Consider the following 26,654-nt stretch of genomic DNA (forward strand, 5'->3'; position numbering starts at 1 on the left):
GCACGGGGCACAGTACGTCTGGGATTGTGATGTATTTAGTCGCATCTGCTTAGCGTGTTCCTTCTGATATCCGGCCTTTTTATCAGCATAGACTGGGTAATTTTTGGTACGTTTTTCCCGAACACCGGGTGAACATTCTATCATACGTCTGTATATGTTTACAAAAGCGTTCGAGAGGGTATTCTCAGATAGCTACCTTCTTCCTCCCTCAAGGTAGTCAATTACGCATTCAGGAACATAGTAATTACAGCGTCTAGCAGCCATCAGTTGCCTCAACAGGTACAAGCGGTGTTGAACTGCAGGGCGTTAATATCAATAATCAAGACTGGAGTTTAATATCTGCACAAATAGCCATACACAGAGTGCGCTTCAGAGAAGGAGGGTGGTACTATCGCTAATGTATTATACTCCGAAAGGGTTGCTTTCCGGGAGGCCAGGCCAGACGATGGTTCGGGAGAGCGAGAGCGCGACGGGCGGGGAAGGGATATACGCCGGATCCCCTTTGGGAAACGCCTTGGACTGGGGTATCGATGTCTACACCGACCGGTCGCCGACAGTTGTGAACGACGACTTCGAACCGCTAGACTCGACTATGGACGAGCTGTTTCTGTTCCCCACTTGCCGCGACAGTTATTCAGGCACGCCAATGGGAGAGTTGATACGGCGGGTGTTCGAGCACGGGGCGCTTGGTGGGGAGCATTTTTTAGAGGAGTTCCAGTACACCATAATTACTTCGAAAGGCTTGAACGTGAATGGCATGACAGCTCCGGTGTCCTCGGTTACGGGGATATCGGAGCTAAATAATCAGAATGCGGGCCCTGGAAAGACCATGGTTCACGCCCCGACAAAGTATGGACGGTTGGTAGGCAGCCGGAAGGTGCTATACCTCCGGAAGACGGTTTCCTTTCTCCCGGTAGCGCTTTTTTGTGTGCGATGCTTTAGGCGCTTGCTTTTGGTACGCTCCAAGAGCCGGAAGAACATAATAGTTGCATTATTGGTCGCCATATATCTTGCCCTACAGCAGGAGAACTTTCATTCCAGGTACGTCAGACATGCTACTATGATGAACTTGGGCAAAATGTTGAACAGTTGGAGTGATGTAGAGGCGCGGATGCACAGGTATCATATTCGGTTAAAGGAATTGACGATATACAGACCCATTACGCTCACCGGAGGCAAGCCACCCACTTACCCCACAAATAATCATTCACTGTTGGCAGATTTGTTAAACATGGCCTCGGACATGCTATACTACAAGATAAAACACATTGTTACGGAATTATTATCACTTGCCGACACAGAAAATCTGGTTCATTACTGTGGTATATATGACGTGAACATGGTGACCCTATATGGGTATTTGCATACAACATCTGATCTTGGTACAGCGGATAAGATTAACCGCTTGCAGTTACTCAAGAAATTTAGTTTATGCATTCTTTTATCAATAACAAGGTTTGATAGAATTGTGACCACACGTTCGGCTGTGGTACTGAAACTCTTTCCAAACTACAAACACAGATATATGAAAGAAACGGAGAAGCTTCTACTTCTTTCGAAAGCCCTAGGAGACGTAGCTGACTGTCTGAATGAAGTATCTAAAGTGCTAGAAAGCTATAAGTCACAATTAAAATATATTGAAACATCGATAAATGACCAGCATAATAATGTATTACCTCAACCAGTCATGATTGAAAGTGGATTAGAGAGAGTAACAGTTACTTTGAACGAATTAAATGAAATACAGAACAAGTTGTTCCACGCAGAGAGCGATGATGAGACTCTGCGTAAATTTGTCCAGGAAAAGCTACACGAATTATGTCATTTTTGGGAACACACGACAACGAAGAAGCCGACGTCACTACTGCCTCCTCAGGTAACATCACCACATCGGCAATTTCACAACACGTCCAATGGATTTGTGTTAAACGTTGTTAAGGCGATTGAGACAAATCCTGCAATGGCCCCCCAGCTCACAAGCTATGAGCCTGTAACCCCGGCCGGCAGCGAGTCATGCCTCGAACAGGACTTCCTAGAATCCAATTTTTCGACTGAATCGGGGGAACATATATACTCTACAGCAGATGAAGAAACAGTAGCCCCTCAGTACCTGGTGGATAGGTTTGATAAACTTTCCCACGAAGAGCTGCGTCTGCGTTTGGATGAGCAATTCAAGCGCTTGACTGTAGATACTAAGCCGCCGAAACAGCACTCGAAAAAGGATCGCTTGGAAGTCTTGAATATGAACGTTAGGGATGGCAGTAATAACGGATATGAGAGCGGGCCTTTCTATTCAAAGGAGGAAAGTATTCCTGTACTATATGAACTCAACCAGCTACTGTCGAATAGAAGGTAGTTATGGTGTTGTATTTATTTAGGGAAATAATAAGAACAAATTAAATCTATTTCTAGAGTAATTACTTCAAATAGAGATCAGAGTGCATAGTAAAACCAGAAGAGTCCAACATGCCAACGTTATTTTACGTCAGGTAAGCACCATCTTGTGAAAAGCGCTCGCCGTGATAACGGTCTAAATTTTCGCCATCGTAAGATAAGGCGCTTGACACTTCCACTAAGACCCCTTCATCCACGACAGCGCCAACGTCTCTCAGCCACTTAGTGCTCAATTCAAGATAATCTCTGCGTGCGGTTAACGGATTATCATTCGGGGCGTCCACGCCGTTTTTCAGTGGCGAAAACTCCTCGGAACGCTCAACTTCAAGACAGCCAAACCTTTCCAACGGAATACTGCCAAAAACGTCAAAAATGAATTGCTCCAGCTTAATTCCATTGACATCAGCAGGGCAGACGACAGCGTCGCTACAGGGGTCATAGTATTTGATTTTCTTCTTGGCAATGTGGAGCGGCATCTGCTCGCACCATGACTCAAGTTTCGCGCGAAGCACATCCACAGAATAGTAGTGGTTCACGATGTTCGCAGCACGCAGCTTTAATAAGCCGCTCTCCTCGTCTATAGCTTCAGCAAGCTCCTTGCTGATTTCCGAGTATTCTATCACGCACGGCTTCCCGTCCTTGGCAACTATCAGACCAACAGACTCATGCGCATCGCGCTTGCGGACAACCTTCGTTGCTAGATCAAACTCGTGGTCGATGGCGTAGCCCAGAAACACGGGATCGGCAAGTTTCACAAGCACATTATCGACGCAGTACATATGGATGTGCTTAACTCCCCGTGAAACAAGATCGTCGAGGATTCCGTTTTCCTGGAGGGCACGATACAGCCCACCATTGCCGTCCGGCGACTCCAGCAGTGACATCTTGCTCTCCAACAGCAGCCGGCGTCCGTCGCTATCCAGCGCAGGCAGCGTCCCCTGGTTGAAAAACGTAACTTGCCCCTGCTGGAGTCCGAAGTACCCATGCTCTCTGAAAAAGCTCTCCGTGGCAGTGCGTGTCGCCCGCGAGGTCATGATGTACCACGGAATGGGCTGTGCGCATCCAGCCAGCCGTTCCAGCCGCCCAAGCCGCTCTGCCTGGATCTGAAACAGCGACTTGTGCGACGGCAGCCCCACATCATAAGTCCCTTTGGGCTGCGAGGACCCCAGCCGAGTGCCCTGTCCGCCCGCCATCAGCACCACCGCCACCTCGCCCCGCCGCACAGCCTCCAGCCCGATCTCTCTGTATCTAGCCCGCGTCTCCGCGCTGCAGTCAATCGCAGACTCGTACGACGTCTCCGGCAGCGCACTGATGTCCCCCTCCTGGCTCTTGTCTTGGCTCTCCAGAGCACGCTGCAGGTTTGCGAGCACTCGCGCAGGGTCCGTTTGCACCAGGCTCTGCTCCAGCTCACCCTGCTCCTCCTTTGTTAGCTGCTCCCAATGCTCGAACAGGTGCCCCTGTCCCGCAGCTTCGTACCTTTCTTTGGTTCTCATTGTGCACTCAATGCTGCTCTTCCTGGCCTCTGCAATTGTTAACCATCCCGCCACGACTCCTGACGCTTAGTTTCACGTTTATATGCCTCGAGGCCTGCGACTGAAGGTGATGCCGTGGTCACGTGAGTCACACAAGAGGTCTTTTGTTCTGGCTGTAAAGTCTATTTGTAGGCTTTCCGATACAATTACATGAATAAACACGAGGGGACTAAGGTGTCAGTTGATGTTCACACCAAGCACTTGTGGGTTATTGTCGACTAGATAGGCTTAGTTTATTGAGTTTTGACAGCTTTGAGAAGTGAAGGTTTAAGAGCAGGACCATAAACAGGCGGATCAAACTGGAATCTAGGATGGCCCGGAAGAAAAGAGCGCAGTCGTTAAGAAAACAACTATTCAACAAGCAGTTGTATGCGCGGTGGCAACAGCAGCAGGAGGAGGGCGGAGAGCGAGATGAGATTCAACTGAAAGACTTGAATGCGGGAGGGGGCGAAACATGCGCGGCGGCTAGCGGCAGGCAGGCGGCGCCCACGCTATGGCGCCGCATAACTGCGGCACTACGGCGATCACAGGCGGAACCGGTAGAGTACGGGAGGCGGATCCCTGTGGCGCTGGGACGCCGAGGGTTTGCGGAGAGCGCGGGGGGCGGGGGGTATGTGGACAGGCGCAGCGGGCTGCCGTACATAGGCAACGCGATTACGTCTTCGCGGTACAGTGTGTACTCGTTTTTGCCGCGCCAGCTATGCGCCCAGTTTTCTAAGGTGGTGAACTCGTACTTCTTCGGGATGGCAATCTTGCAGATGGTGCCCAATTGGTCCACAACGGGCCAGTACACGACGATTGTGCCGTTATCTATTTTCATGGGCATCTCGATTGCCCGCGAGGGCTGGGAGGACTTTCGGCGTCACAAACTAGACCGCGAAGAGAACAATAAGCTGGTGAAGGTTTTGGCGCAAGCACACGATTCCGAGTTTGGGGATAACAAGGATATCAGCGCCGAAGCCAGGGCAGCAAGCTTCACTGACTTTGAAACTCTTCAAGCGAACCATGGAGTTGCAGTTGTCGAAAAGCAGTGGAAGGACGTTGAGGTGGGCGAGTTTGTTTTGTTGAACCAAGACGACTGGGTCCCTGCTGATCTCTTTTTACTTGCGACCGATGGTGATAACAACGAATGTTATGTCGAAACAATGGCATTAGATGGTGAGACAAATCTAAAATGTAAGCATGTCTTGCCGAAGATAGCATCTCAGACACGAACTGCATCGGGGTTGGCTACGTTCCGCGGCATGACTACTGTGGAAGATCCTAATATCGACTTGTACAACTTTGAGGGCAAGATTGAGGTTGAGACAGACAGTGGGGAGCAACAGGCTTATTCCATAGGGCTAGATAATGTCCTCTTCCGTGGGAGCATAATAAGGAATACACAAACAGTGGTGGGAATGGTGGTGTTTACTGGTGAAGAAACAAAAATTCGCATGAATGCGATTAAGAATCCGCGCATCAAGTCTCCAAAGTTGCAGACACAGATAAACCTCATTGTATTGTTTATGATCCTGGTTGTTGCCATATTTTCTTTCTTATCCTTCGGCCTGCAGAGGTTTTTTAAGAATAGGGAGGTAGATTCAGACCGCGCATGGTATCTTATGAAAGTGGATGCTGGTCTGGCACCTACGATCATGTCATTTATTATCATGTACAACACGTTGATCCCTCTTTCTTTGTATGTGACAATGGAGATAATTAAGGATATGCAGTCGCGTTTGATGGAGTGGGATATAGATATGTACCATTTGGAGACCAACACTGGCTGCACTTCCCGCACAGCTACTATACTTGAGGAATTGGGACAAGTCTCATATATCTTCAGCGATAAGACTGGCACGTTAACTGATAACAGAATGATATTCAGAAAATTCTCTTTCTGCGGTACAGCTTGGGAACATGATGTCGCCAGAAAAGATCAGGAGACTGGCTGTTCGCAGACCAAAAAAGATGTGGAAGTTATTTCTGTCGAAAGTAATAGCTTTATTAAAAATTTTGAGTTGAACTCAACGGACACGAGGACATCGGTCGAATATAAAGGGCTTGCATCGGCTACATATACTGGTAGACCAAGCATTGCATCCCAGATTGAGTTGATGAAATTACAGCAAAACTCAGCAAACACGAATAAAAGCTCGAGTCCAAAGATATCACGTTTACCGACACTCGATAGCTCGCCCGAACCGAAGTTAAAAACTTCGCTGGATTTGATTATGCATATACAGCTTAATCCCAATACCGTATTTTCACAGAGAGCAAAGTTTTTTATCTTAGCATTGGCACTTTGCCATACATGTCTTCCAAAAAAGCGCCAAGGTGCTGATAGTGGTGACTTCGACTCCGTTGAATATCAGTCTTCGTCCCCAGACGAATTAGCATTAGTTACTGCGGCCAGAGATATGGGCTATGTGGTACTAAATCGGAATGGTGATGAGTTAACGATAAAGACGTATCCAGACGGGTTTGAAGCTGATTGTGTGCTTGAAAAATACGAAGTTTTGAACACCATAGACTTTAGTTCCGATCGTAAAAGGATGTCAGTTTTAGTAAGGATGCATCAGCACCCTGAAAAGGTGTTATTGATCTGTAAAGGAGCTGACAATGTTATCTTAGAGCGGCTACACAATTCAGACCTGGCGCAGCAAAAATTGAACGAGATCAATACTTCAGCAGGCCAGAGAAAAATTGAAGAAGCAGAGTTGGTTTTGCAGCATCGGAAATCGCTAGAGCAAGCCATAACACGGGATAGCATAGGCGGAGTTTTACGCCAATCGATGTCATTGAGACCTTCGAGAGCCAGCCTGGTTCTCCAAGCTGCCAAAAATGGGCATTCTGGCATTTCCTCAAGTCCTCACGATCAGGAGTTGCATATAAATTCCATTGACGATTTTTTGGGTGCGGTAACAAAGCCTGAGCAAGATGTCGAAAATATATTCAATATGGCAAGGAAATCAACTCAGAAACAGCAAAGAGACAAATATGCTCGCACTTCCACAAGCTACGTACAGGGATCATCGGATAATCAGCGTGTGAATAATATAAATTCTCAAGTTGCGGAAACCAGTAGCATGGCAGAATATATAGGCAGTCCTGATTTGATCACGAACGAAGAGTATGTTATCGAACGGACATTACAAGATATGGATGCATTTACTACAGAGGGTTTACGAACGCTACTCTATAGCTTCAAGTGGATTGGCAACCAAGAATATGAAACGTGGAATTCAAGGTATAGTGCCGCGAAAGCAGCTCTTGTGAACCGCCGTGAACAAATGGACACGGTTGGAGAAATAATTGAGCGTGACTTGACTTTACTAGGGACGATAGGAATAGAGGATAAGTTGCAGGAAGGTGTGCCAGATGCTATCGATAAGCTTCGTCGCGCTGGGATCAAAATGTGGATGCTAACTGGGGATAAGAGGGAGACTGCGATCAATATTGGCTACTCGTGCAGACTAATCCATGACTACTCGACTGTCATTATACTAGCTCCCAATGATGAAAACATGGCGTCCAAGATTACAACTATTACTCAGGAAATCGAGGCAGGTAATGTCGCACACTGTGTAGTTGTCATTGATGGTGCGACCTTGACAATATTTGAGGGCAATTTGACCTTGATGACCCTTTTCATTGAGCTTTGTACAAAAACTGATTCTGTGATCTGCTGTCGCTCTTCTCCATCGCAGAAAGCCTTGATGGTAACCAAAATCAGAAAGACAGATAAAAAATTGGTAACTTTAGCCATTGGCGATGGAGCAAACGACATTGCAATGATACAATCAGCTGACATTGGCGTGGACATAACAGGGAAAGAAGGCCTACAGGCATCTCGCTCTTCAGATTACTCAATTGCTCAATTTCGGTATCTATTAAAGCTTCTCTTGGTCCACGGAAGGTACAACTATATTCGGACATCGAAGTTTGTGCTTTGCACGTTTTACAAGGAGTTTGTCTTCTATCTCACGCAGTTAATCTTCCAAATAAACACAATGTTCTCCGGCACGTCTCAATATGAACCATGGTGCTTAACAGTGTTTAACACACTATTCACATCTTTACCAGTTTTATGCATTGGCATGTTCGAGAAAGACTTGAAATCGGTAACGTTATTATCAATACCAGAGTTATACACTACAGGCCGCCAGTCTCAAGCATTCAATTTAGTAATCTTTTTGAGGTGGATGGCGATAGCGGCTCTCAGTTCTGTCATCATTTGTTTCACCAATTGGCAGTGTTGGTCATTAACTGCCCAATCGGACAACACTTTATATCCAATTGGCTTGATAAACTATACCGCGGTTGTTGTGCTAGTCAATGTCAAATGCCAGTTATTAGAAATGGCCAATAGGAATTGGCTTGCTTTTGCCTCCTTTTTCATATCTGTCTGTGGCTGGCTGTGTTGGTGTCTTCTACTACCCGCTATCTACAAAGAAACATTAGTTTACGATGTTCGGGAGGGTCTATATCATCAGTTCGGCCCAGATATAACATTTTGGGCTACAAATTTAGTGCTGGTGCTGCTGCCTGTCATGCTTGATCTTCTGTTCAAAACCTGCAAGGTGATAATTTATCCATCAGACACTGAAATCTTTGCTGAGTTAGAACAGCGGGACGCTGTGAGAAAGAAACTTGAATTCGGTGCGTTTAATGAGTTGAAGCAAGGATGGACATGGCAACGTGATCCTCCAACAATTAAGCGCTTGATGAACAAGGCGATTGGAAATAAAAGCGATACTTTTGATGGCGTTATCAACCATACGCGATCCAGGAAGAATACACTACCCGGTGCGACCGAGTTACCTCCTGGAACGCCTAGCAAAGTGACTATACACAGCAGTGCCACATATAACACAGAGGAATATGAGCAGTTACCGAGTGGCAAACTTATCAAGAGAAAAAATCTAGTACCTGACAATTCTGGCGGCTCGGGAAACGATGGATTTGCCGCCAAATTAGGCAGGAAGCTAAAGCTTAAGCCAGCAGCCGAGGATATTGACGAAATAATAGAACGCAGAATGCAAAACCTGGAATAGCGGCTGTAGCTTCATCTGGTTTATGTAAGTGTTGCAATGTTTGTTTGTGCATTCTAATCAAACTATCTTGAACATTTTTATGTCGCAGTCAGCGTCACGCGACGTGCTGCAGATTTGTAAATTATTTGTATATTATTATTTATTTATACTTGTTGACTATAAAAATAGGTATTTACGAAATGCCATCATGGAAGGCCAGCCATGGGAAGCCTTGGTCAGGTCGGCGCCGGCCCTGTATGGTACAACGGATACTGCTCCAAGTCAGAAGCCCAGACTTGGCAGTAGCAGGAAGAGAAGCACTATCAGGAGAACGAACACTACGTGTTGTAGCGGATCTTGCGCCTCCGGCTGGCCGTTCGCACGTTGGCGTTGCGCTTCGGTGGCAGCCTGTGCCATGCCAAACGGTCCGCGGCGGAACTGCCCCCCAGACCCACCGCTGTACACCTTGAAGCCCGCGGGCCCGCCAAACGTAAACGTCGTAGCGCCCCCAAAGGGCCCAAACGAATCATAGGGATCAGCCATCCCGAACGGGCCGCCGGGGCCCCCGCCCCGAAAGAAAAAGTCAAACAGGTCCTCCGGAGCCCCCCCGGCCCCTCGGAAGAACATGCCCTCGTCCGTGAACGGCCGGAACCCATTCGTGCTGGCCTCGGACGCCCCGCCCCTACGGTACGACTCCTGTGCCGCAGCCCTGTCGTCCGGATCGTAGCCCAGCTGGTCGTACACGCGGCGCTTCTTCTCGTCAGACAAAACCTCGAACGCACGATTTACCTTCTTGAACGCTTCCGCCGCCCTCGGGTGCCGATTTTTGTCCGGATGTAGTTTGATTGCCATCTTGCGGTACGCCTTCTTTATGTCCCCATCGCTCGCCTTCTCGTCCACCTGTAGCAGCTCATAGAACGAATGCTTGTCCTTATCCACAATCAGCAGCGTCAGCTTTTCTTGCTCTTCTGTGTACTCTTTCTCCGCCATCTTGATAGCTATCTTAGCTCTCCGCCAATCTGCCAGACCTTGTTCTTCTTGCCACCGAGCTACAATTCCTCGAGCCTCTCAACCAAACTACCTTATAACAGCTCCTTCAGATCACACGCTGCTGGAATCGATGACTGGTCCCCGGTCTGTCACTATTCATGCACAAAGCAACTATAGAACACTCCTCTTTTCTTAAATGTAAAAGTTGAAGCCACCGTGCAGCGCCGTTTACGGGAAGTTCCCCAAGGTAGCACAACAGAAGGTAAAGATGAAACGACTACGCACCGCATACCGGCCTAGGGCCAACGGCGACATTCGGCGTACAGCATCTTTCCAGAAGTAGGTCGAGCGGGTGTGCTTGCTAAGCAGGTTCAACTGTCACTGTCGACGTGCAATCTGTACTTAAGCCAGGGGCAGCTTAGCAGTCCAAGCACACCGTGGCAGCCGGCTGTTCGGCCCTGACGGTGGGTGTGGGCCGCTGGTGGTCCCTAGTGTGTGCCCTTTACGCGTTTCGCTGCGCAGGTGAAAAAGGCCATCGCTTTCGCTTCAGTAGGTAACTTCACCAACCAGTCTTGGACTACGAGGCGAAGCACGGGGGAACAGTAGCAGGATGACGAACGCGCTGAAACGGGCCGGCGAGCAGCAAGGGGAGCTGCTGGAAAAGAAGATGCGGAGGCAGTCGTACGACTACTCTGCGGGCAGCGAGCCGGTATCGAGCATCGAGATAGTGCCGACGGACCGGTACACGAAGCAGAACGTGCAGGGGTACCGGTCGACGCAGGCTGCGGACACGAAGGGCAATGGCGACGCGACGCTGTTTGAGCACGAGCTGCAGCAGATGGAGCACGAGAGCGCCGCTGCGCAGGAGCGCAACCAGCAGGTGCTGTGGTCACGTGATAAGCTACCGGCGGACTTCGCGGCCGCGACGCACGACATCACGTTCCAGCAGCTGGACGCAGAGCAGGCAGTGCTGCCGGGGTACATCGACGGCGGGACGTCTGCAGTGGTGCGCTTCTTTGGCGTGACGGAGCAGGGCCACTCGGTGCTGTGCAGCGTCACGGGCTTCAAGCATTACATGTACGTGCCTGCGCCGGCGAACTTCGACGCGCGGACGGACGTGCCCGTTCTGGTTGACTACCTGAACGACATGTTTGACGGCGTTGTGGACTCGGTCGAGGTGTGCCAGAAGCAAAGCATCTGGGGGTACAGTGGGGATCAGAAACTGCAGTTTCTGAAGGTGCTGGTGGCAGATCCCTACGGTTTGAACAAGATCCGCACCGCGTTCGAGAAGGGCTACATCACGCCGAATGACACATGGTTCCAGGGTGGCACGACGACATACGACAACATTGCCTATACGCTGCGCCTGATGATCGACTGCGGCATTGTTGGCATGTCGTGGATCACACTACCAAAGGGCAAGTATGCCATGATCCCAAAGAACAAAAAAATATCTACGTGCCAGCTGGAAGTGTCAATAAACTATAAGGACCTGATTTCGCGGCCGGCAGACAGTGACTGGTCGCACAGTGCTCCATTGCGAATCCTCTCTTTCGACATAGAATGTGCTGGCCGCGTGGGCGTGTTTCCAGAACCGGAGGTTGATCCTGTCATTCAGATAGCGAATGTTGTCAGTATTGCGGGAGAGTCAAAACCATTTATTCGCAATGTCTTCACAGTTGACACCTGTGCGCCCATTACTGGCTCGCAAATTTTTGAGCATGAGACAGAAGAAGCGATGCTTAAACACTGGCGTGACTTCCTTGTTGAGGTTGACCCCGACGTTATCATTGGTTACAATACGACAAATTTTGATCTTCCTTACCTGATCAACAGAGCTGCAGCCTTGAACGTGTCTTCATTTCCCTACTTTGGCCGTTTGGTTAACTCCAAGCAGGTCATCAAAGAAACTGTATTTTCATCCAAGGCTCATGGAACGCGGGAGTCGAAGTCGATCAATATCGAGGGCCGCCTTCAGTTGGATATTTTTCAGTTTGTAAGACGAGAATATCAGTTGAGATCGTACACTTTGAATTCTGTTTCTGCCCACTTCCTTGGAGAGCAGAAGGAGGATGTGCACCATTCCATTATTGCTTCTCTCCATAGGGGTGACAGTGAGACAAGACGGAGGCTTGCAGTTTACTGTTTGAAGGACGCATACCTACCACTGCGCCTGTTAGAAAAACTGATGGCTTTGGTGAACTACACGGAAATGGCAAGAGTTACAGGCGTTCCATTTCCGTATTTGATCACCCGTGGCCAACAAATTAAAGTCATCTCGCAACTGTATCGGAAATGCTTGCAAATCGATACTATCATTCCGAATATGCACGGGAACCATTCTGATGATCAGTATCAGGGTGCCACGGTCATTGAACCGATAAGAGGCTACTATGACATACCGATTGCAACGTTGGATTTCAATTCCTTGTATCCTTCTATTATGATGGCACATAATTTGTGCTATACCACTTTGTGCAACAAAGCAACAGTTCAGCGGCTACAATTAAAGGAAAATGAAGATTATATCATAACGCCTAACGGCGATTACTTTGTTACCTCTAAAAAGCGGCGCGGTATTTTGCCGATTATTTTGGAAGAATTGATCGCCGCTAGGCAGCGTGCGAAGGGAGAATTGAAGAAGGAAACTGACCCATTCAAAAAAGACGTGTTGAATGGCCGTCAGTTGGCTCTGAAAATATCAGCAAATTCTGTGTATGGGTTCACCGGTGCTACAGTTGGAAAACTGCCTTGTCTTTCTATCTCCTCTTCTGTTACTGCATATGGCAGAACCATGATTGAAACCACTAAACGAGCAGTAGAAGAGAAGTACACTATTAAAAATGGTTATAAACATGATGCTATTGTTGTATATGGTGATACTGATTCTGTCATGATTAAATTTGGTACAAACGAGTTGAAGCAGACCATGGAGCTTGGCGCAGAAGCTGCTGCCTATGTGTCTTCCTTGTTTAAGCACCCCATCAACCTAGAGTTCGAGAAGGTATACTTCCCATACTTATTGATTAACAAAAAGCGGTATGCAGGCCTGTACTGGACCAAACCAGAGAAGTATGATAAACTAGATCAAAAGGGGTTGGCGTCTGTCAGACGTGACTCATGTCCGCTGGTATCTATCGTCATGAATAAAATTTTGCGTATGATCCTGATTGAAAGAAATGTACCTGGCGCACTAAAGTTTGTGGAAAATACTATTGAAGACCTTTTACAAAACAAGGCTGATATTTCGAAGCTTATCATTTCGAAGACTTTAGCACCTAATTATACCAATGCACAACCTCACGCAATTCTAGCCGAACGCATGAAGAAAAGAGATGGTGTAGGCCCGAATGTCGGCGACAGGGTAGACTATGTGATCATAGGTGGTAATGACAAGCTTTACAACAGAGCAGAAAATCCCTTATATGTCCTGGAACAGAATATACAACTGGATTCGAAATATTATCTGACAACTCAGTTGCAGAATCCTGTTGTGAGCATCATTGCCCCAATTATTGGTGAAAAGCAGGCCAATGCCATGTTTATTGTCAAATCTATTAAAATCGCTACCAGCAATCAGAAGGGTGGTCTAATGGGATTCATCAAAAAGGTTCAAACATGTAAAGGGTGCCGTGGACCTCTAAAAAAGAACGAAGGGCCGTTATGTTATTCTTGTAAGGAGCGTTCCGGTGAGCTGTATCTAAAAGCTGTTTCTGACGTTCGGGAGCTAGAAGAAAAGTTTTCCCGGCTATGGACCCAATGTCAGCGTTGTTCCGGCAGTTTGCACAACGAAGTCCTTTGTTCTAATCAGAACTGTGATATATTTTATATGAGAGTGAAGGCTAGGAAGGAGCTGCAAGAGAAAGTCGAGGATTTGAGCAAATGGTGAGCTGCGTCTGATTGTATATTAATTTATTTAATGCCCGAATAAAGAACAATATTATTTACTTGCTGTTTGTTGAATACTGGATAACTCTGAATAAGTTTTTGGCACATTTGTTTCTGATAGCCGAGGCCGTTCAACCTTTGAAGTTTTACTATCATCTGTTTTGGTTAACCACTCATGGCCAATGGCGTCTCGTACTGAGTATCTTTTAGCTGGGTCGACCACTAGAAGGTTCGAAATTAAATGTAGGACTGAATCGTCAATTTCATCCCAATATGGCGAGTAGAAAGCAAATTTACCCTGTAGTATTTGTTCTTTCATAGAAGGCGGCGCTAATTGGTCACTAAATGGCGGAAATCCACATAGACAAACATACAGTAATACACCTGCGCTCCAAAGGTCGACTTTGGATGTGTACCCAGTTTTTGTGAGAACTTCCGCAGCTACGTATGAAGGCGTACCACATAAAGTAGTTGTAAATTGCATCTCCCCTGTAAACTTCGCCAACCCGAAATCCGCGATTTTTACAGTTATGTCAAGCTCATCTTCATCCCAGGGGCCCAGCTGGACTTGATCTGGGGAAGTTCTTCTCCTTATGCTTAGTAATATATTCTCCGGTTTAATGTCTCTGTGGATGATGTTCCTATCATGCAGGTACTTTAGCCCAGCAAGTATCTGCTTAAATAAGGCACGCGTCTCATCCTGTTGTAGCTTTGTCTTTCGTACAATTCTGTCGAACAATTCACCATCTTGAATTTTCTCCAATACGAGGTATGTCTGTACCTGACTTTTGCTCAAAGGTTCTACAAATCTTTCAAGGAGTTTCACAATATTTTCATGATTTAGACCCATTAATATCTTTGTCTCCTCGCGAAACTGCCGGGTTTTCTTTGCATCATCATTCTTCTGCGGATGAAATATCTTGACAGCCACCGATTGGCCAGTTATCTTGTTGATCGCTTCTTTGACGATCGCGTAATGCCCAGATCCCAATTCCTTACCAGGAATATATCTATCAAAAAATGAAACACCTCTGTTTTCCTTGCCTCTTAGAGGCTTTCTGGTCGTATTCTGGCTACTGAAAAGTGGCTTCTTGAATACACTGTTCTTCTCTTCATCTGCAGGGCGCGCTGGGCTATCCGTGGGCTGCTCGCACGCTTCAACATGCACGTATTTGAACAGGAACGAAGCACTTTTGCCGAACACAATTCGGTCCCCATTTCTTAGAAGGTAGTCCTTCCGCATCAGTCTATTCCCATTGATAAACGTCCCATTTCGGCTGCGATCCACGATGTTATATAATTTCTTTTGGTCGCCGTCCAGGTCCACCTCCACCAGGTTCAGCTCGCAGTGTACAGTTGAGATATCTGGCTCCCCCAGCACGACATCGCATGACCTGCTGCGGCCAATTTTGATCACCGGCTGATCAAATATTTTGATCTTCTGTTCTTTATTTGGTATCAGACTTAGCATATGTGCGAGAATAGTTTTTAAGGTACCACCTGCCTCTGTCTGCGAGCGTTTGCCATCCTCAATCCTCGATGAATCTGAAAGATGCTGTAGTTCGAGTTAGTATTACTGATACAGAACACACTGAATGCACAAACCGTACTCTCTTAGACGCTAAACTCATCTCGATTGCTGGCTATACGATCCTCCGGAGAACTGGTTAGCGTAAAGATTATTTCGTGTTTTAAATTTTTTTACTTAACGGGCTATATCTTTAACTAGATCATCGGTAGTGCTGTACAACGTGAGGACACTTAGGATTTCTTGCAACTGCTTCAAACCCTTCGTTTGGGGTTTCCACTCATTGTAGCTATGCCATAATAAATCTAGCCTTCGGAGAGATTCTTTGGTATTACGTGTGAATGCGGCTTTACGTATACGATGCAGAAACCTATTATCGGTGGAAATGGTGAACAGAATTGTCGGTATAGGCTGCTGCGGGACATTGCGTAGCTTGATGAATCGGCTGAGGCACTCATGAAATTTCCACACAAGATCGTACTGGTTTACGCCGTTGTATATGCTCTGTGGAACAACGGTGTGATCAGAGACACGGACATGCTGACGTTCCAGCAATGGGGCGGTATGAATAGTGTTGTGGACAAATGCACGGTAAATGTTGCTGTCCGAGTACATGGAGCCACGTATTTCGAGGGAATTGGAGCCTTTCAGTCTACAGTACTGCAGATATTGCAGGAGATCTTGGATGGTATGGGCCTCGACGGGGATGCGACTTCCGCTACAGAAGGACGCATTCTTCCAGCGCGCATCCGCAGCAGCTAGCCACAGCTTCTGCTCATTGTGAATTTGTTTTTTGAGGTTGGCCGGTGTTGTATGCTCGTTAAACGATCTTGAAATGTAGAAGGGGTTTATGAGCTGCAAGATGGGGATGAATTCTTCGTGGCCGAGGTTGATCGCGAGTAGTATATTGCTGACAAGATAGACTTCGAAGAGTCTTTCCTTGGGAATGTCTAGATCTGCAGCAAAGATCCGCGGATAAGTAGTATCGAACTTGGCGAACTCAGGCCTGGCGCTGAGTTCCTGCAGATCGAGGCCCAACTGTTCGCCATCACACCAAATATGTCGTACAAAGCTGGGATGGACGTAGTCAATTGCAAGCTTCTGGGAAACCGTCATGAAGTTATCGTGCAGAGTGCTGACCAAAGTCATCTTGAATGACTTGCAGTTGTACAGCAGCCAGTCAAGGGACTTTTTTATCGCCAATGATTCCTCAGTGTTCTGCTTCCCGTAGTTCTTGAGCTTGGATAGGATTTCACGTTGGATTTTGGACGCACCTTGGAACAGAATCTTCTCCCTGCTCGCTTGCAGATTGGTATCCTCCTCTATGATTGTATCCACGCTATGATCCCAGAACTGGTATCCGCGCAAACAGGAATTAAATGAAAGCAGGCCAATGGTGGACTTTCGGTTCAGTTGAAACAGGGACTGATGCTTTATGATCTCTTCGATGAGATAGATAGCCAGCGGCACGCTATGGTACACGCCGGCGACAAACAAGGCGTCATACTCCTGAAACGAGGTGCGCCAATTACACAGCAGCATGAGGCACTCCTTCACACAGTCCTCTATTGGCTTTCTGTCCAGCGGACTATGGATCGAAATACCACTGATCGACCGCGGTGCCTCGCTTTGCAGCTGCTCCGAGAGCCGCTCTCCGAGATACCGCGCAGAGCATGCCTTTTCCAACACCATCTTCTCGTACCGTTCGGGAAGTGACCCTACTATACTTATGATAATGACCTTCTTGTCCTTCAGAGTGCCCTCTGTTTCCTTCTTCAGGTAAAGGTGCGATTCTCGGCCAGGCTCGTAGTAGCCACGGACCGCAGACGCAATCCGCGTCGTCCACGGCATGGGATGGAAGTACTCCACCGGAGAGTGGCCCGGCAGAAGCACCGAGTTGTTCACGCCGACCACGTACTCCGACTGGTGCTCCAGCGGACACACCTCGAGCGGATACTCCTTCAGCGGCAACTGGCAGTTCTGTGACCCGGTGTTCGCAACGCTCAGCTCGCCCTCGACCAGCCCCCAGACCCCCGCCATGTCTCCCATGTCCGGCAGGTACTCCGTGTGCCAGCACCAGGAGTCATTTCCCCGCGCTACCGCCTGCAGCGCCTCCTGCTCCAGCGTATGCACCTGCTTCGCAGTCAGCTGATGGTACTCCGTGCTCTGGTCGATCAGCAGCCCGTCCTCGGCGGTCTGCCAGAACGGCATCCATCCCACCACGCTTTGTAGAAGCGAGGTCGTGGGCGCCTGCAGCGGCGGCAGCGCTACGGTCGGCACCGACGACTCCGTCACGGCGGTGTCAACATCGCTGTGGCCCGATACCGCGCTCCCGAACCAAGGAAACCACCGCCGCTGGCCATCCGGCTGCGGTTGTAGCTGCTCGCCCTCCTCAAAGCGGTCCGCCTTGTGAAACTCCGCGCCATCCTGGGACACAGCGCTCATCGATAGCCTGCAACTGTGTCTGGCTTGCTTGTCCCCCGCGCCCGCCTGTTGCCCCGCCCACCCTATATATAACTCAAAAATATGCCGTGCCAACCTCGTTAGGACCATCCCCGACCCAACCCCCGGACAGCTCGACGCCGGTAGCGAACGCCATGGACCTGCACCAGCTGTACTTGGACCGCCTCAGACAGCGCGATCGTATAGAGGGCAACTTTTGCTACCTGTTCGAGGCCGCCGTTGTGCTAGAAACCGCACAACCGCCGCAGGACAGCCGCGACCTGGTCGCAAAGAGCCTACGCGAGGAGCTCCATGCGCACGAGCAAGAGATCCACAAGCTCAAGGACATCGTGCATCTGCGCAGCAAAGATGCGGAAAAGCTGAACGACGAGATCATCAGCCTGAACATCGAGAACAGCCTCCTGCAGGATAAGCTGACCGCGTTGCAGGCAGAGTACGACAAGCTGATCCAGCGCTGGCTCGCAAAGGCCCAGTCGGAGGCTGACGCGATGAACCAGGGGCTGGCCTGAGTGGCCTCTATCACGTGATCTGACTCACGTGATCTGACTCCCAGGGGGACAAAACCGCCCTGGGAATCACCACCGCTGACGGCATCACGTGCTATACACGTGATGCTGGGACTGGAAGCCTGGGGGCCGTGACGTCGAAAAACAAGAAGTTGGGATAAACCAGCTGATGGCTTCCTCAATTTTCACAGCACGTTTCTATATAAGCTCTTCGATCAGGAGCTCCCCATAAGGAGAAAGGGATAAGCGCTAGAAGGCAGCCAAAGTGTTGGAGTTGACAGCACAAGATGACTATGGAAGTGCCGCTGATTAATGGAACGAACAGTGTGGTGGTGACGGCGTACTCAAGGGAGCAGTACGCCCAGTGCATGCAATTCTACTCGGCCATGCTGCGGCTCGAGACGTTGACCAAGGGCGAGAACGAGACGGTGCTTACGAACAAGGCCGTGTCGGTGCGCGTGAAGTACGAGGAGGACAAGTCACGTGACCAGGAGGCGCGGGAGCGCCGCGAGGCCCTAGCGGCTGCGGCGACAACGCACGACTGGCGCGGGGAGGCGTCGACGGTTGTGTTTTCCACAGTGGATGTGGCGAAGGTGCGGCAGACGCTCGGCTTGTGCCAGGCGTATCCGTCGGAACTGGCGCCTCTGGAAGTGTACACCTTGGACCCCCAGGGCAATGTGGTCGGGTTCACGCAGACGAAAAACGCGATCTCGACGTTCACAAACGTCCCGAGTGTGGTCGGTCCACGGCACGCTCGCGACTCGATGACGGTGTCGTCAGCGGGCTCATCCACAGATCTGCGTTCGTTCGGACTAGATACAACTGCGCACTACCCCTCCTTGCCAAAGAAGAGCGTGGCCGGCGACCGCAAGGCCATTGCGGTAATGACGTCAGGTGGCGATGCGCCCGGCATGAACGCGAACGTGCGCGCGATAGTTCGCAGCGTCATTTTCAAGGGATGTCGTGCATTCACCGTCATGGAGGGCTATGAGGGTCTTGTGCGCGGCGGGCCAGAGTATATCAAGGAGTGCAAGTGGGAGGACGTCAGAGGCTGGTCTACCGAAGGCGGTACTAACATCGGGACTGCGCGTTGCATGGCGTTCCGTGAACGCAGCGGTAGGCTGCTCGGTGCACAACACCTGATCGAGGCCGGTGTGGATGCGTTGATTGTGTGTGGTGGAGACGGCTCGCTTACTGGTGCCGATCTATTCAGGTCTGAGTGGCCCTCCTTGATACAGGAGCTGCTAGAAACCGGCAAGATTACACAGGCGCAGTATGACAGGTACCGCCACCTAAATATTTGCGGCACGGTAGGCTCGATCGACAATGACATGTCAACCACGGACGCAACTATTGGAGCGTACTCCTCGCTGGACCGTATTTGCCAGGCCATTGACTACCTTGAGGCAACGGCAAAATCGCACTCTCGTGCCTTTGTTGTCGAAGTAATGGGCAGAAACTGTGGTTGGTTGGCTTTGATGGCAGGTATTGCCACAAGTGCAGACTACATCTTGATTCCAGAAAAGCCCGCCTCCTCCCGGGAGTGGCAAGATCAGATGTGCGATATTGTAAGCACTCACAGATCCAGAGGCAAACGGACGACGATAGTCATTGTCGCCGAAGGTGCCATTGCTGCCGATCTAACCCCTATTACTCCAAAGGACGTCCACCAGGTGCTTGTAGATAGACTTGGCCTAGACACCAGAATTACCACGCTGGGCCATGTTCAGAGAGGTGGGTCAGCAGTCGCATTTGACCGTATTTTGGCTACCTTGCAGGGTGTTGAGGCAGTTAACGCCGTTCTCGAATCTACTCCAGATACTCCTTCGCCACTAATTGTCCTAAATGAGAACAAAATTATGCGTAAGCCGCTAATGGAATCGGTCGCATTGACTAAGTCTGTTGCGGACGCTATCCAGGCCAAGGACTTCAAGAAAGCTATGGGTTTGCGTGACCCGGAGTTTGTCGAGCATTTGAATAACTTTATGGCTATAAACTCCGCAGACCATGATGAGCCAAAGCTACGTGGTGAGAAGAGATTGAACATTGCTATTGTTAATATTGGTGCCCCAGCTGGTGGTATCAACTCTGCCGTTTATTCCATGGCGAACTACTGTCTGTCGCAAGGCCACAAGCCATTCGCTATCTACAATGGCTGGACTGGTCTAGCTAGACACGAGTCTGTGCGCACGTTGAACTGGAAAGATATGCTTGGCTGGCAATCTCGCGGTGGTTCCGAGTTGGGAACCAACAGAACTGTCCCAGAAGATGCAGACATTGGCATGATTGCCTACTACTTCCAAAAGTACAAGTTTGACGGCTTGGTTATTGTTGGTGGGTTCGAGGCCTTCGTCTCCTTGCATCAATTGGAGCGGGCCCGTGAGAACTACCCAGCTTTCAGAATACCAATGGTACTCATTCCAGCAACACTTTCGAATAACGTCCCGGGCACTGAGTATTCGCTCGGTTCAGACACAGCTCTGAATGCCCTAATGGAGTACTGTGATGTTGTGAAGCAGTCGGCAGCCTCCACAAGAGCGCGGGTCTTTGTCGTCGATGTCCAGGGTGGTAACTCAGGCTATCTGGCAACGCATGCTGCCTTGGCGGTGGGCGCACAGGTTTCCTACGTTCCAGAAGAGGGTATCTCGCTGGAACAGCTCTCACAAGATATTGAGACGCTCCGCGAGTCCTTCGAAAAGGCGCACGGGAAGGGTAAGCACGGTAAACTGATCCTCAAGTCTACGAACGCCTCGAAGGTGTTTACGACGGCCGTTTTGGCTGATGTCATCACAGCTGAGGCTAAGGGTGATTTTGACGCGAAGTCTGCTGTCCCAGGTCACGTGCAACAGGGCGGCCTACCATCGCCAATCGACAGAACCAGAGGAACTCGTCTCGCGGTCCGTGCGATCGGCTTCATCGAGGCTAAGCAGGACGTCATTCGCGAAGCCAGGGAAAATGAGGAGGCCTTTGACTGCGCCGACAAGGCCGTCTCTCACACCGCCGCCGTCCTCGGCATCACCGGCTCCCAACTGAAGTTCACCTCCATCAGGCAACTCTACGACCTGGAAACAGAGTTCTCCAAGCGTATGCCAAAGGTTATCCACTGGGAGCCTACCCGCGCGATTGCGGACCATTTAGAAGGCCGCAAGAGGGTAACAGTTTAGTGTCTCTGTTTCGCCCGCTGCCCCACTATATGTACCACTAGATACCACGATTATGGATAAACTTAACATGGCAGAGTACACTCTCATCCACCTGCCATGTATATAATGTGATTTTACTGACGAAAACTGTTTTAAACGCCGTTGCAGGGTCCGTCGCAGCTCGTATAAATATCTTGACGCCACCTCGATCTCCATTGGTGAGGAAGTACCCCGTCGAGATACAATAGTGCCAGCTTGCTAAGGGGTAAGCTGACCACTCTACACAAGAAGATCAGGAACCGAAGACAGGGAAGCCGCAGTGGCCTGTACGAACGATCAGACCGCGTGTTGCCAAAAGATCTGCAAGATGGCCCGTCCCACTAATTCGGCCGCTTCTGATGTTATTCCTCCGAGCAGTAAAACGCGAATGCCCAAGATTAAACCGTTTAAGACCATCCGGACCACATTTCTCAAGAAGAAGAACACTATCGGTAACTTGGTAAGCAAGGGCACACACAGCTCACAGTCAGGGGGACACAAAGATAGTTACATGGGAGACGTGGAGTCACTCACACTACGATCCCCACAGAGCCGAGGAAGCTGGGTTGAAAGCATCGATAGCAAAAAGATACATAGCCTCAGCAATGACCGCGTCACTCTCTTTCGATATGAGCATGTGCGAGTGACGAGCTATCAGTCGGTGAGAAAGAAGTACCGCAACAGTGGGGACAGCAGGCGGGGCCAAGAACGTATGGAAAGTGCCGTGAAAGGAACAGATGTACTAAGAAGGGAGCGCGCCAGCGTTATAGAGCCGAGAGGCCCGCTTGAGATATACCAGATCATTACCCCGATATCGAAGGAGCCGTCGCAAAAGGTGACATATTTGTGCTTGGGACGGAAAGAGCAGATTATAAAGCCAATCCTCCCCAAGCTCAGGATCACCATGCTCACCCGTGAAGGATTGCAGTTTTCGGTGCTATCGTTTAACCCGGAAAATAGCTGGAAGATTGAGTTTTTAGGTGCTTTAGGCGACAGCGCTGTCCCCTGCAATGTCATTCTAGCCTTCGAGAACGCGGTAAAGAACATCTGTCGCTATACTAGCGAGCTGAATAATGACCCAATTGAGGAGGTGGGCACGGAAGACGACGACGATCTAGAATACCTGCTGTATAGTGACTTTGCCGAAGATGATGACACAGGGAGTGACATCACACTGAATAGGGAGCATTCGTCCGAGCCTTCCGACTTGCTGAATTGTTCGACAACTAATGAGATGATTAACGATGCATTCAGAAAAGCGATTGAACACATAAGGCACGTCGGCTCCATGCCATTGATCGAAGCTCACGGCGTAAAAAGTTTCAGCTCCCAACTGAAGATAGATGGAGAGCAGGTAGATCCACCGCCCAAGGCGAGTCCAAGGCAGCGCGCGGTCAGTGTCCCAGTTGAGACGCGCACCTGGAGCAAGCTTTCGACACATCCCGTTGCATTGTCTACTTGGATGGACATTGAATACGATGATATTAAAGAATGAAGACCATAGATGCTGGCATCAAGATGCTGGAGCGCCATATTATAATATTCACATCAGTCTAACACACTGTATTTAAACCCCTAAGCAACGTGCATTAAATCACATGCCCGAGAATCCAGCATGGCTTTATATATCCCCTTTTGATTTTATTATAGACTATAAACAAGAGTATATGTTCTCAGGATCTGGCTTCTTACATTAACTATTCATTTAAGCAGGGAGCGGCAATGGGTTGCCATTTGCGTCCAAGCCCTGCTGCATCATCAGCAGCTCTTCGCTGCCGGCCGTTTCAAACTGCAAGCCACAACCTAGCTTCGAGTCACTCTTGAAGTGGTCAATTTCACCACAGAACAGGACGGAAAGCGTGGGCAAGATCTTGCGCTCTAGGAAACAGCCCACTCTGCCATTAGAGTTAATGAAACCGCGGAAGACCGATTGTCTGTATTCGTACTTCGCACCAATGGTGGTTAGACCCTCAATTGTTGGCTGGATCCCAATTGGCTGGCCAATGACTGGGTCCATGATTGGAACCATCGAAGCCTGCAGAGTGGACTCAACGCCGGCTTCAACATTGGAGGCAACCTTCCTCCAGAAAGAAGCAGTCAACGCACCATTAGCCTGTAGCTGACCGGAGAAGATCCAGTCCTGCTTGGCGGAGACGTAACGGGTAGCATAGGAAACGGCGGCATCGGCAGGCATGGAGCTTTGGCCACGGGAGTAGACAGCCTCAATACCAACAGCCAGTTGTGGAGTAATGCTCTGCAGGATGGAGCCCACAGCAACACCGGAGAAAGTACCGTCAGCGGACAAAGATGGGTTCAAAGTCTTCAAGTTTAGAGAAAAGTCCGAGCCCTGGAAGTCCTGCTCAAGCTGGCACATCGTGGGCTGCCCCTGAGACACCTGCAGCGTGACCTTGGAAACGTTGTTCTTGTCCCAGCCGTAGTGCAGACGCCCGGACAACGACAGATCGTTATCTACATTGCCCTGCATGAACAGATCGTCGTTGGCAAACAGCGCGGAAAACGCGTAGTTGGGCAGGTTCTCCGATCCCATCGAGAACGTGTGCGATGTCTGGAATGCAGGGTTCAACGCAAACGCCTTGTTCAGGTCCGCCCGCAGCCCGGTGAAGAAGTACTGCGTCAGGAACACGTCGCGGGACACCTCCTTGTTAAGGTTTTCCATCGTCCCCGGGTTCACCAGCGACAGCGTTTGCCGGTGTGCATGGATGTTGTTGTACACCGATATTAGATACGACGATATGGGGTTCGAAGACCAGAATGACTCGGTTCTCTGCTCCGGAACGGCAGCGATGCCTGGAAGCGGCGAGATCTTGGAGAAATCACCCAGCGACAATGGATTGGTGGCCGACATCGGGGTATTCGCGCCAAATGAAGTCTTTTAAGGATAGCTAGAGCCTTGATCCTACCAAAATGCTCAAACACGAGTTGGACCTATTTACAACTAAAGTGAAATCTGTTGAAATACCGTGCCGAATAGCTGAAAAATTTTCACCGTCGAACGTGATACTTGAAGCTGCCCCAACAAACTGCGAGCACGTGACTGTAGTCGCGCCACCCGTCAGGGCGCGGCGGCTGCGTCCAGCGGCCCGGCAATCTCCTCCACGCGCTGGCGCAGCTGTCGATGGACACGCTTTTTCGCCTCAATTTCCTGTTCTTTCTGGCACACGACCGCGGGCCACTCGTCGCACGGCCGCGAGAGCATCTCGACGGCGTGCGCGTCGCCCGCGATCGCCGCCTTGCACAGCTTTAGGCGGTGCCGGATGTTCGACGTCGCAGTCTCGAACGTGTTCGTGTGGCCGTTGTCGTTCTTCAGCTGGTGGAGCGCGTAAAAGATGTGCGGGATAAACTCGGTCTGTTGCGCCGAGTGGCGCGTCAGCGTGGCGTACACCTGCCCGAGCGTCGGGTTCTGCAGCTCTGTCGCGGGCGAGGCCTGCGCAGACATTGGTGGTGGTTATGTATCTAGGCTAAAACTTGAAATTGTACACCAAGTTCTTGAACATGTCGCGCGCTGTCAGCTGCACGGTGCGCGCCAGAGTGTACACGTCGAGTGTGCTGCTGAACGTGTCCAGAAAACCGAACGGCAGCATGCACGGGATCCACCCCTGTGCCAGCTCCAGCGCAAAAGAGCCCGACGGCATCGCGTACTGCTTCGCGTGGCCCATGCGCAGGTGATGCGTCATACCCGGCGTGTACACCTCCGGCTCCAGCGCGTGTGGCAGTGCCGCGCTCTGCTCCCCGTGCAGGATCGTGAAGTAGTCATCCGCAAAGTGCACGCCCGTGTGGCCCTCCGTGCCCACGGCCGTGCCGAACAGAATCAGGTACTCGCTCACAGACGCGTGCAGAATCAGCATCTGCCCCATAGCGCCGCCCGCGTTGTTGAACACCCACTCGTCCTCCACGTACCGGTTGATGTACTCCTCCCCGTAGTGCGCCGCGAGCGCGTCGCGCACGTCCTGCAGCAGCGCCCGCGGCGCTACCGCGCCGCGCGCGTTGTGTTTCGCGATCACCGTATTGCAGATGCGGTTCAGCGTGTGGGGGTCGAACATGTAGTTCCTTGGAAGCCAGCTGTACAGCGCAGCGTTCATCACATAGCCCACAGCGGCAATTACCGCGCCAATTCGCAGGTACCTCATCGTCAGCCGTCTATTCTTCGCCGCACACGCACACGCCGCCCAGCTGCTGGTTATATACCCACTGTGAGTTATACGAACTCAACAAGCCCGACAGTTTTTTCGTGATCTCGTATAGCTGGACTGCTTGGTGGATCAAAGTGCATTATATTATACAAGTCGATGCGTAGCTCGGACGTAGTGTAGTTACACGGCCGCGACGGCGGCGCGCTAGTGGATGTGCTCGGTGGGCGCCGCAGCGCTCGCGCTGAACAGCTGGAGGAGCGACTTGGCGGCCTTCACGGAGGTAGGCGTCGAGGTGGGCGAGGGCCCCGCACCCGAGACCTTGACGGGCGTGCGCAGGGCCGCGGTGCAGGCCAACGTGCGCGGCTTGACGCACTGGTAGCGCTGCTTGAGCTGGTGGAAGTTCAGGTGGGCCTGGTTCGTGCGGTACTTGTAGTAGGCGAGCTGCAGCCGGACCTTCATGGCGTGCAGCTGCTGGCGCGCGCGCGGCGAGCCGGGCTGCGCACCGTCCGAGTCCGGCGTGGCCAGCAGCGCGGGCCGCGGGGACGGCGGCCGGCCGGCGGCGCGCCCGCGCGGGCTACGCGGCGTACCCGCGCCCCACGCCGGGGCGGCCCGCTCCTTGGCGGCCCTGTCGCGGCGCCGCTGGTTTATCTGCGAGCCACTCAGTTCTCTCAGCGGGCTTCTCATGCCGATGGTCTGTGCCCGCGTGTGTGCGGAGCTCTGGCGCGCGACCATTATATACTGTTGCCGCCGCGCACCAGGCCAAACCTTGATCCCTGCTGCTGTCCAGCATTTTTCAGCGCGTGCCACTCCAGCATACACAGCGCACGTCCGCTGTTACCTGTGCTACATGCGAATACAGCAGGGTCCAATCTCAGCGTCCCGCCCTGCTGCGCTATCTACAGCACGCCAGGCGGGCACGGGCGCCAGCCCGCGGACTGCGATCTGTTTACATTTTTGTACGGGTATCTCCTTTCACAGCGCTGCGTTGGTGTTTTCTGCGAA

At 50.6% G+C, this 26,654-nt stretch overlaps 14 protein-coding genes across 14 annotated transcripts; 6 read left to right on the plus strand and 8 right to left on the minus strand.

The window, feature by feature from the left end:
* Positions 1-397: 397 nt before the first annotated feature.
* Positions 398-2,356, plus strand: INP2 (Inp2p; the record flags this gene model as incomplete). Its single annotated transcript, NM_210711.1, has 1 exon — positions 398-2,356. One exon carries the CDS (start codon positions 398-400, stop codon positions 2,354-2,356), a length of 1,959 nt encoding a protein of 652 aa, NP_985357.1.
* Positions 2,357-2,480: 124 nt separating this feature from the next.
* QRI1 (UDP-N-acetylglucosamine diphosphorylase) lies at positions 2,481-3,887 on the minus strand (the record flags this gene model as incomplete). Its single annotated transcript, NM_210712.1, has 1 exon — positions 2,481-3,887. One exon carries the CDS (start codon positions 3,885-3,887, stop codon positions 2,481-2,483), a length of 1,407 nt encoding a protein of 468 aa, NP_985358.1.
* A 350-nt stretch (positions 3,888-4,237) lies between these two features.
* Positions 4,238-8,965, plus strand: DNF3 (aminophospholipid-translocating P4-type ATPase DNF3; the record flags this gene model as incomplete). Its single annotated transcript, NM_210713.2, has 1 exon — positions 4,238-8,965. One exon carries the CDS (start codon positions 4,238-4,240, stop codon positions 8,963-8,965), a length of 4,728 nt encoding a protein of 1,575 aa, NP_985359.1.
* Positions 8,966-9,226: 261 nt separating this feature from the next.
* On the minus strand, positions 9,227-9,934 carry HLJ1 (type I HSP40 co-chaperone HLJ1; the record flags this gene model as incomplete). The annotated part of the gene is made up of 1 exon (NM_210714.1): positions 9,227-9,934. The coding sequence occupies one exon, from the start codon at positions 9,932-9,934 to the stop codon at positions 9,227-9,229; it is 708 nt and encodes a 235-aa protein (NP_985360.1).
* Positions 9,935-10,544: 610 nt separating this feature from the next.
* Positions 10,545-13,823, plus strand: POL3 (DNA-directed DNA polymerase delta POL3; the record flags this gene model as incomplete). The annotated part of the gene is made up of 1 exon (NM_210715.2): positions 10,545-13,823. One exon carries the CDS (start codon positions 10,545-10,547, stop codon positions 13,821-13,823), a length of 3,279 nt encoding a protein of 1,092 aa, NP_985361.2.
* Positions 13,824-13,874: 51 nt separating this feature from the next.
* Positions 13,875-15,293, minus strand: DUN1 (serine/threonine protein kinase DUN1; the record flags this gene model as incomplete). The annotated part of the gene is made up of 1 exon (NM_210716.2): positions 13,875-15,293. The coding sequence occupies one exon, from the start codon at positions 15,291-15,293 to the stop codon at positions 13,875-13,877; it is 1,419 nt and encodes a 472-aa protein (NP_985362.2).
* A 234-nt stretch (positions 15,294-15,527) lies between these two features.
* Positions 15,528-17,903, minus strand: CVM1 (Cvm1p; the record flags this gene model as incomplete). The annotated part of the gene is made up of 1 exon (NM_210717.1): positions 15,528-17,903. The coding sequence occupies one exon, from the start codon at positions 17,901-17,903 to the stop codon at positions 15,528-15,530; it is 2,376 nt and encodes a 791-aa protein (NP_985363.1).
* Positions 17,904-17,947: 44 nt separating this feature from the next.
* Positions 17,948-18,322, plus strand: ATG16 (Atg16p; the record flags this gene model as incomplete). Its single annotated transcript, NM_210718.1, has 1 exon — positions 17,948-18,322. The coding sequence occupies one exon, from the start codon at positions 17,948-17,950 to the stop codon at positions 18,320-18,322; it is 375 nt and encodes a 124-aa protein (NP_985364.1).
* A 284-nt stretch (positions 18,323-18,606) lies between these two features.
* Positions 18,607-21,483, plus strand: PFK2 (6-phosphofructokinase subunit beta; the record flags this gene model as incomplete). Its single annotated transcript, NM_210719.2, has 1 exon — positions 18,607-21,483. The coding sequence occupies one exon, from the start codon at positions 18,607-18,609 to the stop codon at positions 21,481-21,483; it is 2,877 nt and encodes a 958-aa protein (NP_985365.2).
* A 346-nt stretch (positions 21,484-21,829) lies between these two features.
* Positions 21,830-22,996, plus strand: INP1 (Inp1p; the record flags this gene model as incomplete). The annotated part of the gene is made up of 1 exon (NM_210720.2): positions 21,830-22,996. One exon carries the CDS (start codon positions 21,830-21,832, stop codon positions 22,994-22,996), a length of 1,167 nt encoding a protein of 388 aa, NP_985366.2.
* A 210-nt stretch (positions 22,997-23,206) lies between these two features.
* Positions 23,207-24,367, minus strand: TOM40 (TOM complex pore protein TOM40; the record flags this gene model as incomplete). Its single annotated transcript, NM_210721.1, has 1 exon — positions 23,207-24,367. The coding sequence occupies one exon, from the start codon at positions 24,365-24,367 to the stop codon at positions 23,207-23,209; it is 1,161 nt and encodes a 386-aa protein (NP_985367.1).
* A 207-nt stretch (positions 24,368-24,574) lies between these two features.
* CSE2 (Cse2p) lies at positions 24,575-24,958 on the minus strand (the record flags this gene model as incomplete). Its single annotated transcript, NM_210722.1, has 1 exon — positions 24,575-24,958. The coding sequence occupies one exon, from the start codon at positions 24,956-24,958 to the stop codon at positions 24,575-24,577; it is 384 nt and encodes a 127-aa protein (NP_985368.1).
* A 22-nt stretch (positions 24,959-24,980) lies between these two features.
* Positions 24,981-25,649, minus strand: ERG2 (C-8 sterol isomerase ERG2; the record flags this gene model as incomplete). Its single annotated transcript, NM_210723.1, has 1 exon — positions 24,981-25,649. One exon carries the CDS (start codon positions 25,647-25,649, stop codon positions 24,981-24,983), a length of 669 nt encoding a protein of 222 aa, NP_985369.1.
* Positions 25,650-25,856: 207 nt separating this feature from the next.
* On the minus strand, positions 25,857-26,384 carry NRM1 (Nrm1p; the record flags this gene model as incomplete). The annotated part of the gene is made up of 1 exon (NM_210724.2): positions 25,857-26,384. The coding sequence occupies one exon, from the start codon at positions 26,382-26,384 to the stop codon at positions 25,857-25,859; it is 528 nt and encodes a 175-aa protein (NP_985370.2).
* Positions 26,385-26,654: the final 270 nt, after the last annotated feature.

Source organism: Eremothecium gossypii, chromosome VI (assembly GCF_000091025.4).
Source record: "Eremothecium gossypii ATCC 10895 chromosome VI, complete sequence".
NCBI classification, from domain to species: Eukaryota; Fungi; Ascomycota; class Saccharomycetes; order Saccharomycetales; family Saccharomycetaceae; genus Eremothecium; species Eremothecium gossypii.